Raw genomic sequence first — 12,286 nt, forward strand, 5'->3', positions numbered from 1 at the left:
TTGTACTGATTATCGCGGTGTTGTGGTGAAGAGACATGCTGTAAACAGTGTTGTACTCACTGCATGTCAGCGAGAAGCCCCTCTGCTGTGCTGTACAGGCTCCTGCATGGATGAGACACATTTCCTTCTGTACACTGCTGTCTCACTGTAACGTCATATTTTTTCTTTACAGGCTTATATTTGTTCTGTTCTTTTGTTTTGTTTTGTTTTGTTCTTTAAAAGATAGTTAAATTCAATTGATTGTGGGTACAAATTAAGTCATTATAAGAGAACTATAGATTATTAAAGCACCAGGCATTCAAAAGGCTCAAAATGAGGGTTGTGTACAGAGTTAGAAGTACTGTGAAAGCTGGAAGAGTGCCTAAAGGAACAGTTTGAGGAACATTTTGTTGCTAACTAGGTTAATTAGGCATCAGAATGTTCTTCAACATGTGTAAAAGTGTGAAGACTGTAAATATCTCATGATACCTATACCAGTATAAGATTCCAGACTAAAACAGATACCAGTACTTGGTGATTGAATTTATTTATTTTTTTTGTCAAATACTCATTTATGCTCTGTCCAACTCTGTTTGCACAAACGACAACACTGAAAATCTGAATTTAAAACAGGATTTATTCTGTCATTGAAATTACTGCATGATCTCATCGACAAACCATCATGCGATCAGCAACCTTAAACTTCTATCATGCAAAGTGGACATGATCCATCTTCTCTGAACCAAATGGACAGAGCCAAAGTGGAAAACCTTCTGTTCTGCTGTAGTCATGAATCAAAATTTGAAATTCTTTTTGGGAAACATGAGCGCCGCATCCTCTGGACTAAAGAGGATAGGGACCATCTGGCTTGTCATCCAGCACTCAGTTCAAAAGCCTGCATCTCTGATTGTATGGTGGTGTAGTATCAATCAATCAAAACAACACAGGTGCTGTACAAAGTGCTGTACATAGTAAAAAAAAAAAAAAAAGTAAAAAGTAATGCCTCTGGAATTGGCAGCTTGCATATCTGGAAAGGCATCATCAATGCTGAAAGGTATATAGATACGTAATAATATTACCAAATGTAATAATTATTACCTTTTAAATTATATTGTTGCTGATATTTTATTCTTAATGAGTTGTACCTGCTTTTTTTATTTTTTTTCTTATTTGTATTTAAGGTGAACTGATGTTGTGCTACTGGAACCATCATTTCCCTGAGGGATTGATAAAGTTCTATTATATTCTAATAAGATGATTTCCTTTTCAGGAAAGTCCTTGCATATTTCAGGAATACACTGCTGAATGACCCAGGACAGCAGCTAGAATTTTCCATCTACTAATATTTTTGCAAATAGTTCATTTTCTCAATTTAAACATTTGTTTTATTTTGTTTTATGAAGGTTAGATTCAGGAGACAGACATTATTTCTACTTTTAGGATTAGGTTTCAAACTTTCCTTTTTGCCAAAGCATATAGTTAGGGCTGGACCAGGTGACCCTGAATCCTCCCTTAGTTATGCTGCAATAGGTGTAGGCTGCTGGAGGATTCCCATGATGCACTGGGTGTTTCTTCTTCACTCACTATAGCTGTGTCCCAAAACGTCGGCTGCATCCTTCGGAGGACCCGGCCTTCGCGGTCTACTTGGGCCGGGTCCTCCGAAGACCGAGAAGGCCGGAAGTGCGAGGCTGTGAAATGGGACGGTCTAGCCTTCAGATTTGCGTCACCGCTGTGTCGGTGGAGTTTAATAAACTTGGCCGTCTGCTCCTTGCTATCTAAAATATAACAGGACACTTCGGTTTAATCAGTTTTCTGTTTGACGTTTATTCAGCTGTGTGAAAATCCCGGAGGAACCCACCCGATGGATTAATAAAGTTTTATTTAATCTAATAATCTAATAACTTTGATCTCAGCCAAACCGATTTACTCGAACAAATAAAACACCGAAAAAGGCAAACAATTACATTTTTAAGTTATCCGAGTGACTTATATATCATGTTTAACCTGAGTAGCGAAAAGAGCGGGGGTCTGAAAACAATGAAGCCGGAGTCTGCTGCTCGCCGGCTCGGCGACCAATTGAACCCCGGCTTGCTATCGAGCGGTTGGGTAACAGGCGTCTCCAAAGCGTCGGCACACTTTTGCAAATATGCGATGTCTTGATAAACCAAGCAGATATTTGAAGTTTACACAGCTACATTCTCGCCTGAAAATATGTTAAAAGTTTATTTTGTGACCCAGAAAGATTAATAAGAGTAATTTTAAAACTTAGTAGCGGCCGCCATTGTTGGTAGCTGAAATTTGGCTGGGTCGGCGCTATGAATTCTGGGATATGGTGGGCCACGAAGGACACACGGACCCATCCTTCAAATTCGGGGAAATGAAGGGACGTATTTGTCGGCCGCATTTGAAGGAGTCGACGAATTGGGACAGCCTTCGTCGCCTGGCTGTGACGTAATCGGCCTTCAAATGCGGCCTCCGGAGGATGCAGCCGACGTTTTGGGACACAGCTTATGTGTTAATAGACCTCTCTGCATTGAATCATACCTGTTATTAATCTCTGTCTCTCTTCCACAGCATGTCTTTATCCTGTCTTCCTTCTCTCACCCCAACCAATCACAGCAGATGGCCCCGCCCCTCCCTGAACCTGGTTCTGCTGGAGGTTTCTTCCTGTTAAAAGGGAGTTTTTCCTTCCCACTGTCGCCAAAGTGCTTGCTCATAGGGGGTCATATGATCGTTGGGGTTTTCTCTGTATTATTATAGTGTCTTTACCTTATAAAGCGCTTTGACGCAACTGTTGTTGTAATTTAGTGCTACATAAATAATAATATAAATAAAATTGAATTGAGTTTAACTGACTTAAAAAGCAAATTCAAGACCTCGGGAGAGTTTCACAAGAAGTGGAGTAAGGCTGGAGTTCCCATGTCACCACGCACCAACATCTTAAGGAGGGGGCTACAGTTGTTACATTTCTAATATCAAACTACTTCTTTTTTCAGAGATAACTGGAGGAAGAGTTTCGATGCACAGAATCCAAGTTGTTTGAAGTACAGTATAAGTTTACTGTCTGTGATGATTTGTCCTAAGTCCCCAAACCATTACCGAATAGTTTGCTGACCGTGACATCACCGTGCTTGAATGGCCAGCCAGCTTAACCAAGCTAAATCCCACAGAGCCTAGGTCACCAGTAGGCAGACTGTACTGTAAATCTTTTTTGATTGGTCTTATTAAATACATTTCAGAAATACATTTCTGACTTTCATGAAATAAATCATAATCATCAAATTAAAACAAAAAGAATTCACTTGACATGTAATATAGATTGTATAAAAAAGGAGTTGCTCCTGTTCTCGTTTCTTCATATGAGTTTGTATTGCAAATATTTAAAAAAAAAAAAAAAAGTTCTGTAAACTCCGTACCAGTTGGTGGCAGCACTGCGCCAGTTTGGGGTTTGGGGTTTTTTGTTTGGCCCGAACATGAGGAAGAAGTATAAAGAAAGTGAGGAAGTGAGGAGGTGAGGAAGTGGACCTGCGGGGCTGCGAAGTGGACAGCAGAGTTTCGTGGCGTGTGCTGTCCTTAGAGCTTTGTCTTTTCCTTTAGCTGATCTTTGTTGTCGTGTACAGGATGTCTAAGAACACGGTGTCCGACCGCTTCAGGAAAGTAGATGTCGATGAATACGACGAGAACAAGTTCGTGGACGAGGAAGAGGGAGGAGAGAATCAGGGCGGTCCGGACGAGGCCGAGGTGGACTCTCTGCTCAGACAATATCCTTTAAGTTGGCGGCTGTTCTGCTGACGGCACGGCGAACAGTGATGTGTGTATGTGGACTCCGCGGAGGGCGGAGTATCGGTCCAGTATTGGTGCTTCTCGTTACCCGTTTTTATATGGTTAAAATAACGTTCCAGGTATTTACAGTGACATAAAGTTGACGTTTCTGTGACATCCTGTATGCACTTTGTCGCATAGGAGCCTGTGAAAACTGACTTCCGGGTGTCAGTCACAGGAGGGTGTGGTTCTCTGTGACTTTTTCCTTTTTAAGGAAATGTTTCAGCCCCATTCTTTGTCCGTGTGTCGGACTGAGTGTATTATCAGAATTGTCATCGTTAAAGAGCTGCTGTTCAACTGCAGCCCGTGTAGTAAACCTGATTTCTCTCACCTGCTGCTTTCCGCGCATTTAAAGGCCTCGATGAAACCAACAGCAGTGCTTTAAGGTGAGCCCGGCTGCATAGAGAACAGGCTGAGGAGCTGTGCAGGAGGACTCGCTCCCTGGACTTTACCGCTGCCGTAGTTGTAAAATATAGTCACAGAAGTCTTTCTTTGATGTTATTTGTAATGAAACCTGCTGTTTGATTTAGAAACAGTTTACTCTTTGTTTTGTAGTTGCACTTTAGAGTGTCTTAAAACGGGAAGCAAAGGTCGTGTATCTCCGTCTCTGTGTTGTCCTTGACTGATATTTTGTAAGGGGAATCTGAATGGAGCTCTCAATGCTGTCCTAAAGAATCCTCCAATCAACACCAAGAACCAGAATGCCAAGGTACCAGTGTTTTTATTCAACCTGCCTCTCTACATTTTTCAATTCACTTCAATTTCATTTATACACTACCAAATCACAACAACAGCCTCCTCGCGATGCTTTATATTATAAGGGAAAGAATCAAGACAACAATAAAGAGAGCAAGCACTTAGTAACAGTGGGAAGAAAAAAACTCCCTTTTAAAGGAAGAAGCCTCCATCAGAACCAGGCTCAGGGAGGGCCAGCCAACGGCTGCGATACCCCACAGTGCCATTTAACTTCTCTGAATGTGGTTTTTTGTGTTTTCCCAAGAGATTTAATTGAAACATAATCAAAGTGTAACGCTTCAGTTTTAATTAAAAGGTTTTCATAGAAAAGCTCCATTAACTGCTTAGGAGTTACAGCCATGTTTCAGGGCCCTGCTCAACTTTGTATAGATGGTCCATTCTCAGTACTCTGTAAAGAAACATTAGCAGACGGTGGCTGCCTGGAGTTTGGTTGTCATCAGAGAGTAATGTTAGTAGGTTTGCAGTAAAACAACCTATATGGAAGAGAGAGAGAGAGAGAGAGAGAGAGAGATATATCTCTTAATCTTATAAAGTTTGTATCTGTCTTGTGTGAAACTTTTATGAAAAGCATACAAGAGTGAAAACCGATGTAAGATCCCTTGAAAAATTATATAAATGAAACTTGTATGTTTTGGATACTTACTAAAACAATTTATGAAAGTAATGAGAAAGTGGCCGCTTTCATGAGTAAATCATATAAGCCTTATATTACTCACTATATGAAGTAGGCCACAACTTATGCAAGTCTTTTATAAGTTTTTACTATTTCTTTTCCATATGGGAATTTCCACTGGGCTGTATATTCTTTTGTTGCTGAAAGGTTATTGTGATCATCCACTACTGTTTTTTTTTGGGTGGGGGGCGGGTTCTTTTTCTTTTCTTTTTTTTTTCCCCCTCTCACAATGTTGATTTGGCCACTTCTTTAACCACGTGGAAAATTGATCGGTTCTACAAAAGTAACCGTTTAACACTAGCTCTTGATTAATTACATCTGAGATAGTCTCTCAGTATCTTGATTAAGGGCCCAGTACACCTGCTGCAACCTCATCTCACAGTCTCACTTGTACTTATACCCGCCGTTAAGGCTCTGTAATATTCTCCTGAACGATAGGTGTTGCCACTCAGTCAGTATCGGCACATAAGCGTTGCTGTAGCAGAAAAAGAAATCAAAACACGGAAAACACACACACACACGCACATGCATGTACACTGACCTAACCCCCCTCCAAACGCCTTCGAAGCTTATGTCTTTATGTTGTGAGATGTGCTGATTCATGTGCTGAGGTTTTTTGTTTTTTTTTTCTGTCTGGGGGGAGTTCTTTTTTTCTCCTCGTCTTTCCTCATGTTGTGCATTTTCTATGGTTTCGGTTCAGGTCGCCGCTCATGTGGTCGACCGGCCAGTGTTACCTAGCCTGACCTGTCTCCCCAATGTGATGTTTGTGTGTTGTATGTATGGTCGCCAAGGTATCATCTATCTTAATTAACCCTTGGGGATAAATAGTCTTTTTGACTTTGACTTTGAACACTTTGCCAAGTGTTTGTTTTGGGGTTTTGTTTTGTTTTCTTATATATTTGCATATTGAAACTAAAATTAGTCATTTTTGTGTTTTCATGGGTTTTTTCAGATCTTAATATCTCGTGAGACTTGCAGCTAATGTTCTTGAATGGATCGTTTCAATACTGTTTGAATGCATTTTGGACCTTCCTAATCTAAACTGCAGAGGTTTTCATAAAGTGTTGGGCATCAAAGCCATCATAATTTCAGGCTTTCAATTGAACTATTCTTTTTCCAGGGTTGAATGATTGTACATATGGGCTCAAATGTATACATCCAAACATTTTCTTCTCCAGTTCAGGGTTGCAGGGAGGCTACAGCCTGTCCCAGCTGCCACAGGGCAAGAGATGGGGTACACCCCGGACAGGCTGTCAGTCTATCGCATGGCTAACACAGGGAGACAGACAGCCATTCACTTTCACACCTATAGTCAGTTTAGCATCACCAGTTACTCTTTAGACTATGGGAGGAAGCCAGAGGTAGCCCACACTGACATGGGGAGAGCATGTAAACTCAATGGAGAAAGGCTCTGGCTTGATGGTGGATTCAAACCCAGGACCTGGGATTGAATTGACCTTGTTGCTGTGAAGCAAAAGTCCTAACCACTGTACCTCCATGCTGCCTATATACATACACCCCGACTAATATTTGGTTAACATATTTTGGTTGCACCTTGACAACATGCTTTTGGTAGTCATCAATAAGCTTTTGGCATAATTCTGGATTGATTGGAAACTCTTCTTGGCAGAATTGGTTTATTTAATTTGGTTAGTTTCCTTGCATGGACCTGACTTAAGTATATATACTTAACAGACCATCAGAGCATTATATACACCTGCTATTTAATAATATTTCTTATCTAAATAATTTGACTTAACAAAACTTTATAAAGAACAAAATATTTTAACCTTGCACATAAGACGAGCCAGGCCCTTGTAGTCAGTGCGACCAAAGGTAGCATAGCCACCATTAGCTCTCCCCCAGCAGGTTTTCCCTAGCAGCCGGGAAAACAGGATGGTTGGTTGATGGTGAGGAGGAAGCGTAGTCGCTCTATCAGCTATGTACCACAGGGCCTCAGCTGTTATTTAAAAAGCTTGACCAAGCTGTCTTAGCTAGTTATAGGATCATGTCAAACCTCTTTTTATTGCTAATTATTTCAAAAACAGTTAACCAATCATCTGCAGAGGGATGGCTTATTTGAAGAGTTTGAGTCAGGTTTCAGAGCTCATCACAGCACAGAAACTGCTTTAGTGAAGGTATTACAGGTACTGCGCTGCACTGGTTTGTATCATATCTATCTAATAGACTCCAATTTGTGCATGTAAATGGAGAGTCCTCTTCACACACTGAGGTTAATTATGGTGTTCCACAGGGTTCAGTGCTAGGACCAATTCTTTTTTACATTATATATACATCACTTCTCCATCATCAGAAGGCGTAAATGATACCCAACTTTATCTATCCATGAAGACAGATAAGACGGATAACATGAAATATGGTATCTAACCAGATTCTTACTCTGGATGGCATTACCTTGGCCTCCAGTAACACTGTGAGGAACCTTGGAGTCATTTTTGACCAAGACATATCTTTCAATATGCATATTAAATAATAACAGACTAAACGAATTACATGATACAATATGTTACAGAGTTTACAAATATGAGAAATAGCTCTAATATATACAAATAGCTCAATTATAAGTATCAAGAATATTACAGGTGAAATATATATGATGGACATTTAACTCTAACCTGTGAACTTTGTCATGTGTTATTTTACTGTAGAGCATGAGCAACAGTGTGTAGCTATTGCAGTGTGTACTGTGCATTAGACTGAGGAGTTGTACAATGAGATGGCCACAGGCAGGAATGATTTCCTGTATCGTTCAGTGGTGCATTATGGGTAATCTTAGTCTCTCACTGAGCGTGCTCCTGTGACTAGCCAGCACATCATGGAATGGGTGGGAGGTATTGTCCAGCATTGTTTTCATCTTGGACGATAGCTGCCTCTCAGACGCCAGCTTAAGGAAGTCAACCCTAAACCTGCTGCCCCAGCATGCAACACGATAGAGGATGGCACTGGCCACAACAGACACATAGAAAATCCTGAGCATTGCCTGACAGATGTTGAAGGACCTTAGAGACTACTCTGGCCCTTCCTGTAGAGTGCAGTGATTTTCTTAACCCAGTCCAGTTTATTATCTATTTGTACTCCGAGGTATTTATAGTCCACAGCATCGCTGTTAGCTTATCTCCCAGGAGGGTCGGCCTGATGGTGTTGAAAGCACTGGAAAAGTCAAAAACATGACCCTCACAGTGCTCGCCGGCTGGTCCAGGTGGGTGTAGGCACGATTGAGCAGATAGATGATGACGTCCTCGGCTCTGAGATGGGGCTGGTAAGCAAACTGAAGAGGATCCTGATGTGGTCTGACTGTGGGTCGGAGCTGGTCCAGGATAAGTCTTTCCAGGGTCTTCATGACGTGGGATGTCAGTGCCATAGGCCTGTAATCCTGGGGTCCTCTTCTTGTCTCTCTCTTAGAGATAGGCTCAGAGTAGAGCTGCTACTCGTCCACACTGAAATTAAAGGTTTCCTCTTTGATAAAGCATGCAGTTGGGGCTGGATCAAATTAACCTAAATCCTCCCTTAGTTACCCTGCAGTAGGTTTGGGCTTCCCTTGATGCACTGAGTGTTGACTGTGCACTGACTATATGTTTATACATCACTCTGCGTATAATTATGAGTTATTATTCATCTCTGGCTCTTCTTCCACAGCGCATCTTTTTTTCTGTCTTCCTCCCCAGCCCTCTCTGAGGGGGATTCACCTGGAATCGTCTCCCTGTTAAAAGGGAGTTTTTCATTCCCAGTCTCCTCACAGTGCTTGCTGTTTTCTTTGTATTATTGTAGGGTCTTTACCTTGCAATATAAAGTACCTTGAGACAACTGTTGTGAATTGGGGCTATATAAATAAAACTGAATTGAAATGATGTGAGAGAGCTCAGGTGTCTTGATGGAAAGTGTTCATTTAGGTACCTGCTTTTTAATATGCAGTATCCTCCCCCTCTTTATGTGTGGTTATAGGAGCGAGCAGAGCAGCTGGTGGTCAAAGTGTTGAGCAGCTTCAAGAGCAGTGACATAGAGAAGGCCGTGGGCTCTCTGGACAAAGCAGGAGTGGATCTGCTCATGAAATACATCTACAGAGGCTTTGAGAAGCCCTCTGACAACAGTAGTGCTGTACTGCTGCAGTGGCATGAAAAGGTTAGTGATTTCCGTTAATAAACATCAAGCTAATACAATCTTAAGAGTGGAAATTTGCTGAAATCGAAACCAGTTTCCATTAAGTGGTTAGTGCCACGTTCACAAAGCCAGAGCTTTGATCACAATCACAGACGATTCCCTCAAATCGTAATGCAGAGAAAAGTTTATGGATGTTTCTTTTCTGCCTGATCTGTGTGCGTCCTCAGGCTCTGGCAGTGGGAGGAGTTGGCTCTATCGTGAGAGTCCTGACTGCGAGGAAGACTGTCTGATGGTCGCCAAACCTGCAGCGTCCAGTCACTCCACAGCTGATCGTGTTTCTGAACTTCTGTCTTTATACGGGACTTTTTTTCCAACTGCTCTTCTTTCTACTTTTTTCTACTTTCTGGATTTCACATGCATTTCTGGGATTTCAAAGTGCTGGGTGTCAGTCAGGCGGCAAGGTGCTGGCACCTCACACAATCTGTTTGGCATCCCTGCAAAGAGACCCCTCACTCAGATGCAAAGCAGCTCCTCCTTTAAACAGCTTCCCGGCTGCTCTGTTGGCTCTCTCACCATTTGCTCCGTCTTCTCTCCATCTTTCCCCTTTTCCTCTGGTAGAGTCGGACTCATCCAGGTTGAGATGGAGATGAAGTTTGTTTCTCTCCTAGTGCATGCTGGGATGACGTTCCTGTTTACCCTCAACTTTCTGAAGATATTTGTCCACTTTTTTTTTCTACTCATGCCAAAACTGTGTTTGGTTCAGCCTGATTCGTGGCTGTTCTTACATTGATGCTTTGTATATGTGAAACAACAAAAGAATAAAGAGCCGAAGCTGAACACTTATCTTTTCTGCTTCTGTTGAATCCTTTTATACATATAAAACTACTGTAGTTGTTTTGCTCAAACATTTGAAAATGAGTTTGGTAGTGATGGGATGAGCCGAGCCGTCCGGACGGTCTTTGATGAACCGCCTTTTGAGGCTTTCTGCTTTATCAGTGAGTGATGATGAGCTGATCTGTCCCAGTAAAGTATTAGACATGATATGCCTGTAAATAATGATCGTGTTTACTATAATATTCATAAGTTTTATTTCAAGTTTAAGTGTTTGTTGTGCAACAAGCTGGAGTAAAACACCATCTCATCTATGGGTGTCATCTAGATGTGAGACTTTATAGGACTGTTTTACTGGTGCAGTCTGACTTCCTCAGTACAAGAAACCAGTGGAGTCTATGGAGAGCCACATGTGCCAAAACTAACTAAATGCATCATTAAATAATTCTCATTAATTAAAATATTTTAATTAAATGAAACATAAGCTAATTTTGTTTAACATTCTGGTATTGTGAGCGATGTTTCTAACAAATGACTTGAATAAAAAATATGAATAATTAACCATCAAGTAGCAGAACAAATGATAGAATCAGCCAATGTTCAGGGGAAAAAACTTTAAAATGACCCCTGCATAAATATGACAACCGAATCCAATTCATTAAAAATACTTTTGATGTGAAGTTACACTGATGTATTCAGCACTATGCTGAGGTCGTGTAACACTGGATTCCACTGAACTGAAAGGATGTCAAACATGATTACAGAGCAGAAACAGCACTGTGTGCTCCATGTTGAACTCTGAGATTCAGCTTTATTGACCAAACAGAAGGATGCAGTATACAAGCTCCACACACTGCTGATCAGACACACTCGACCTAAATGAAACATGAGTAACGCTGTGACTCGTAGGGTTCTCTGACCCACTCTTATGGTGAGCGTACTTTGTGAAATGGGACCATTTTCTTTGCTAAAGTTGGAAAACAGAAAATGTTTGAATTGGAACGCTCCTCTGTGACTTTCATAAGTCCAGTGTTGATTTCTGCTCAAACTATTTTTATTCAGAACAATGTATAGGTCAGTATAACAAAACAGAAACAGTATCTGCTCAAACACTGAGGTTAGTTGCAACAACTAGTTTCTACTATTCCTTCAGCTGCTACATTTTGCTTAATTACCTTTTTCTCTAGAATGGCAGAAATGAGTAAAATGTCATCTACACTCTCCAGAACCCAAATTATATTGACTGTGCAGAAAGATCGTTCTCTGGTTATCGACTCGAATAAAAGAATAGCAGCAAATCGTCACTTGAGATGAGCTGCATCCAAAAAAAGAACCTTTGTTGTTTTTTAGTTTCAAGGTTTAGGAAACAAACGAGTCGTTCTAAACTTTATAAACTTTGTTTCACCAACTTTTATCCATAATTTAGACGTTTTTATACTAATATTTCTATTTGCAGTGAGCACTTTGATTTATTTAAGTCAACAGATTCTCCAACTCATCTAATATAGCCCATACTATATATTAATCAGAAACATGGCATTGTGCTATACCATTTTTTTAAACAGCTGCAGGTTTTAAAGACAAATGAATCACATGGCAAACACGTCACAGGATATCAAACATGATATTTGTATGACACCTAGGGATGGGTATCGTTTAGGTTTTATCCGATACCGGTGCCAAATCGGTACTTTTGAAACGGTGCCGGTGCTTAAACGGTGCTCGAACCGGTGCTTAAAGAATGGAGAACACAAACTTCATCCAAAAACCTCTCATGTTTTTATTTTTAGCAGTCTCTTTTTTTCTGCAAAATGATAAGAACCGTAACAACATATAACCATCATCTGTGCAAAGATTTATGTTTTTAAAGTGAAACAGTGAAAAATTACAGCGCTGTTTATTTAAGAGCAGTCATTAATTAATTTTATTAACATGCCTGAAAATGCTTTTTTTAAAATGCGTTTTTGAAGAATTAACCACACATTTACATGGTAATGGGCCTTTTCTGCCATGGAGCGCTTAATTGGCCTCTGGCCCTTTAAACTCTGAGGGGCTGTAACTTTGGTTTCTTTTGGTCAATTTGCATGATTGACACCTCTTTTTAAT

The 12,286-nt window shown here is 40.7% G+C and overlaps 1 protein-coding gene across 1 annotated transcript; it reads left to right on the forward strand.

Annotated features, from left to right (window-relative positions):
* The first annotated feature begins 3,459 nt into the window (after positions 1 to 3,459).
* Positions 3,460 to 10,192, forward strand: LOC116312881 (actin-related protein 2/3 complex subunit 5-A-like). Its single transcript, XM_031730396.2, has 4 exons — positions 3,460 to 3,740; positions 4,438 to 4,510; positions 9,194 to 9,370; positions 9,577 to 10,192. Exons 1-4 carry the CDS (start codon positions 3,601 to 3,603, stop codon positions 9,637 to 9,639), a joined length of 453 nt encoding a protein of 150 aa, XP_031586256.1. The 5' UTR covers positions 3,460 to 3,600; the 3' UTR covers positions 9,640 to 10,192.
* Positions 10,193 to 12,286: the final 2,094 nt, after the last annotated feature.

The sequence above is a fragment of the Oreochromis aureus genome, unplaced genomic scaffold (genome assembly GCF_013358895.1).
Source record: "Oreochromis aureus strain Israel breed Guangdong unplaced genomic scaffold, ZZ_aureus HiC_scaffold_54, whole genome shotgun sequence".
NCBI lineage: Eukaryota > Metazoa > Chordata > Actinopteri > Cichliformes > Cichlidae > Oreochromis > Oreochromis aureus.

Excerpts from the sequence above, each read along its gene's own strand:
- LOC116312881 (XM_031730396.2), top strand. The coding sequence starts at position 3,601 with ATGTCTAAGAACACGGTGTCCGACCGCTTCAGGAAAGTAGATGTCGAT. Across the intron at positions 3,741-4,437 it reads GTGGACTCTCTGCTCAGACA|GGGGAATCTGAATGGAGCTC; the intron begins ATATCCTTTAAG and ends GATATTTTGTAA. Across the intron at positions 4,511-9,193 it reads CCAAGAACCAGAATGCCAAG|GAGCGAGCAGAGCAGCTGGT; the intron begins GTACCAGTGTTT and ends GTGTGGTTATAG.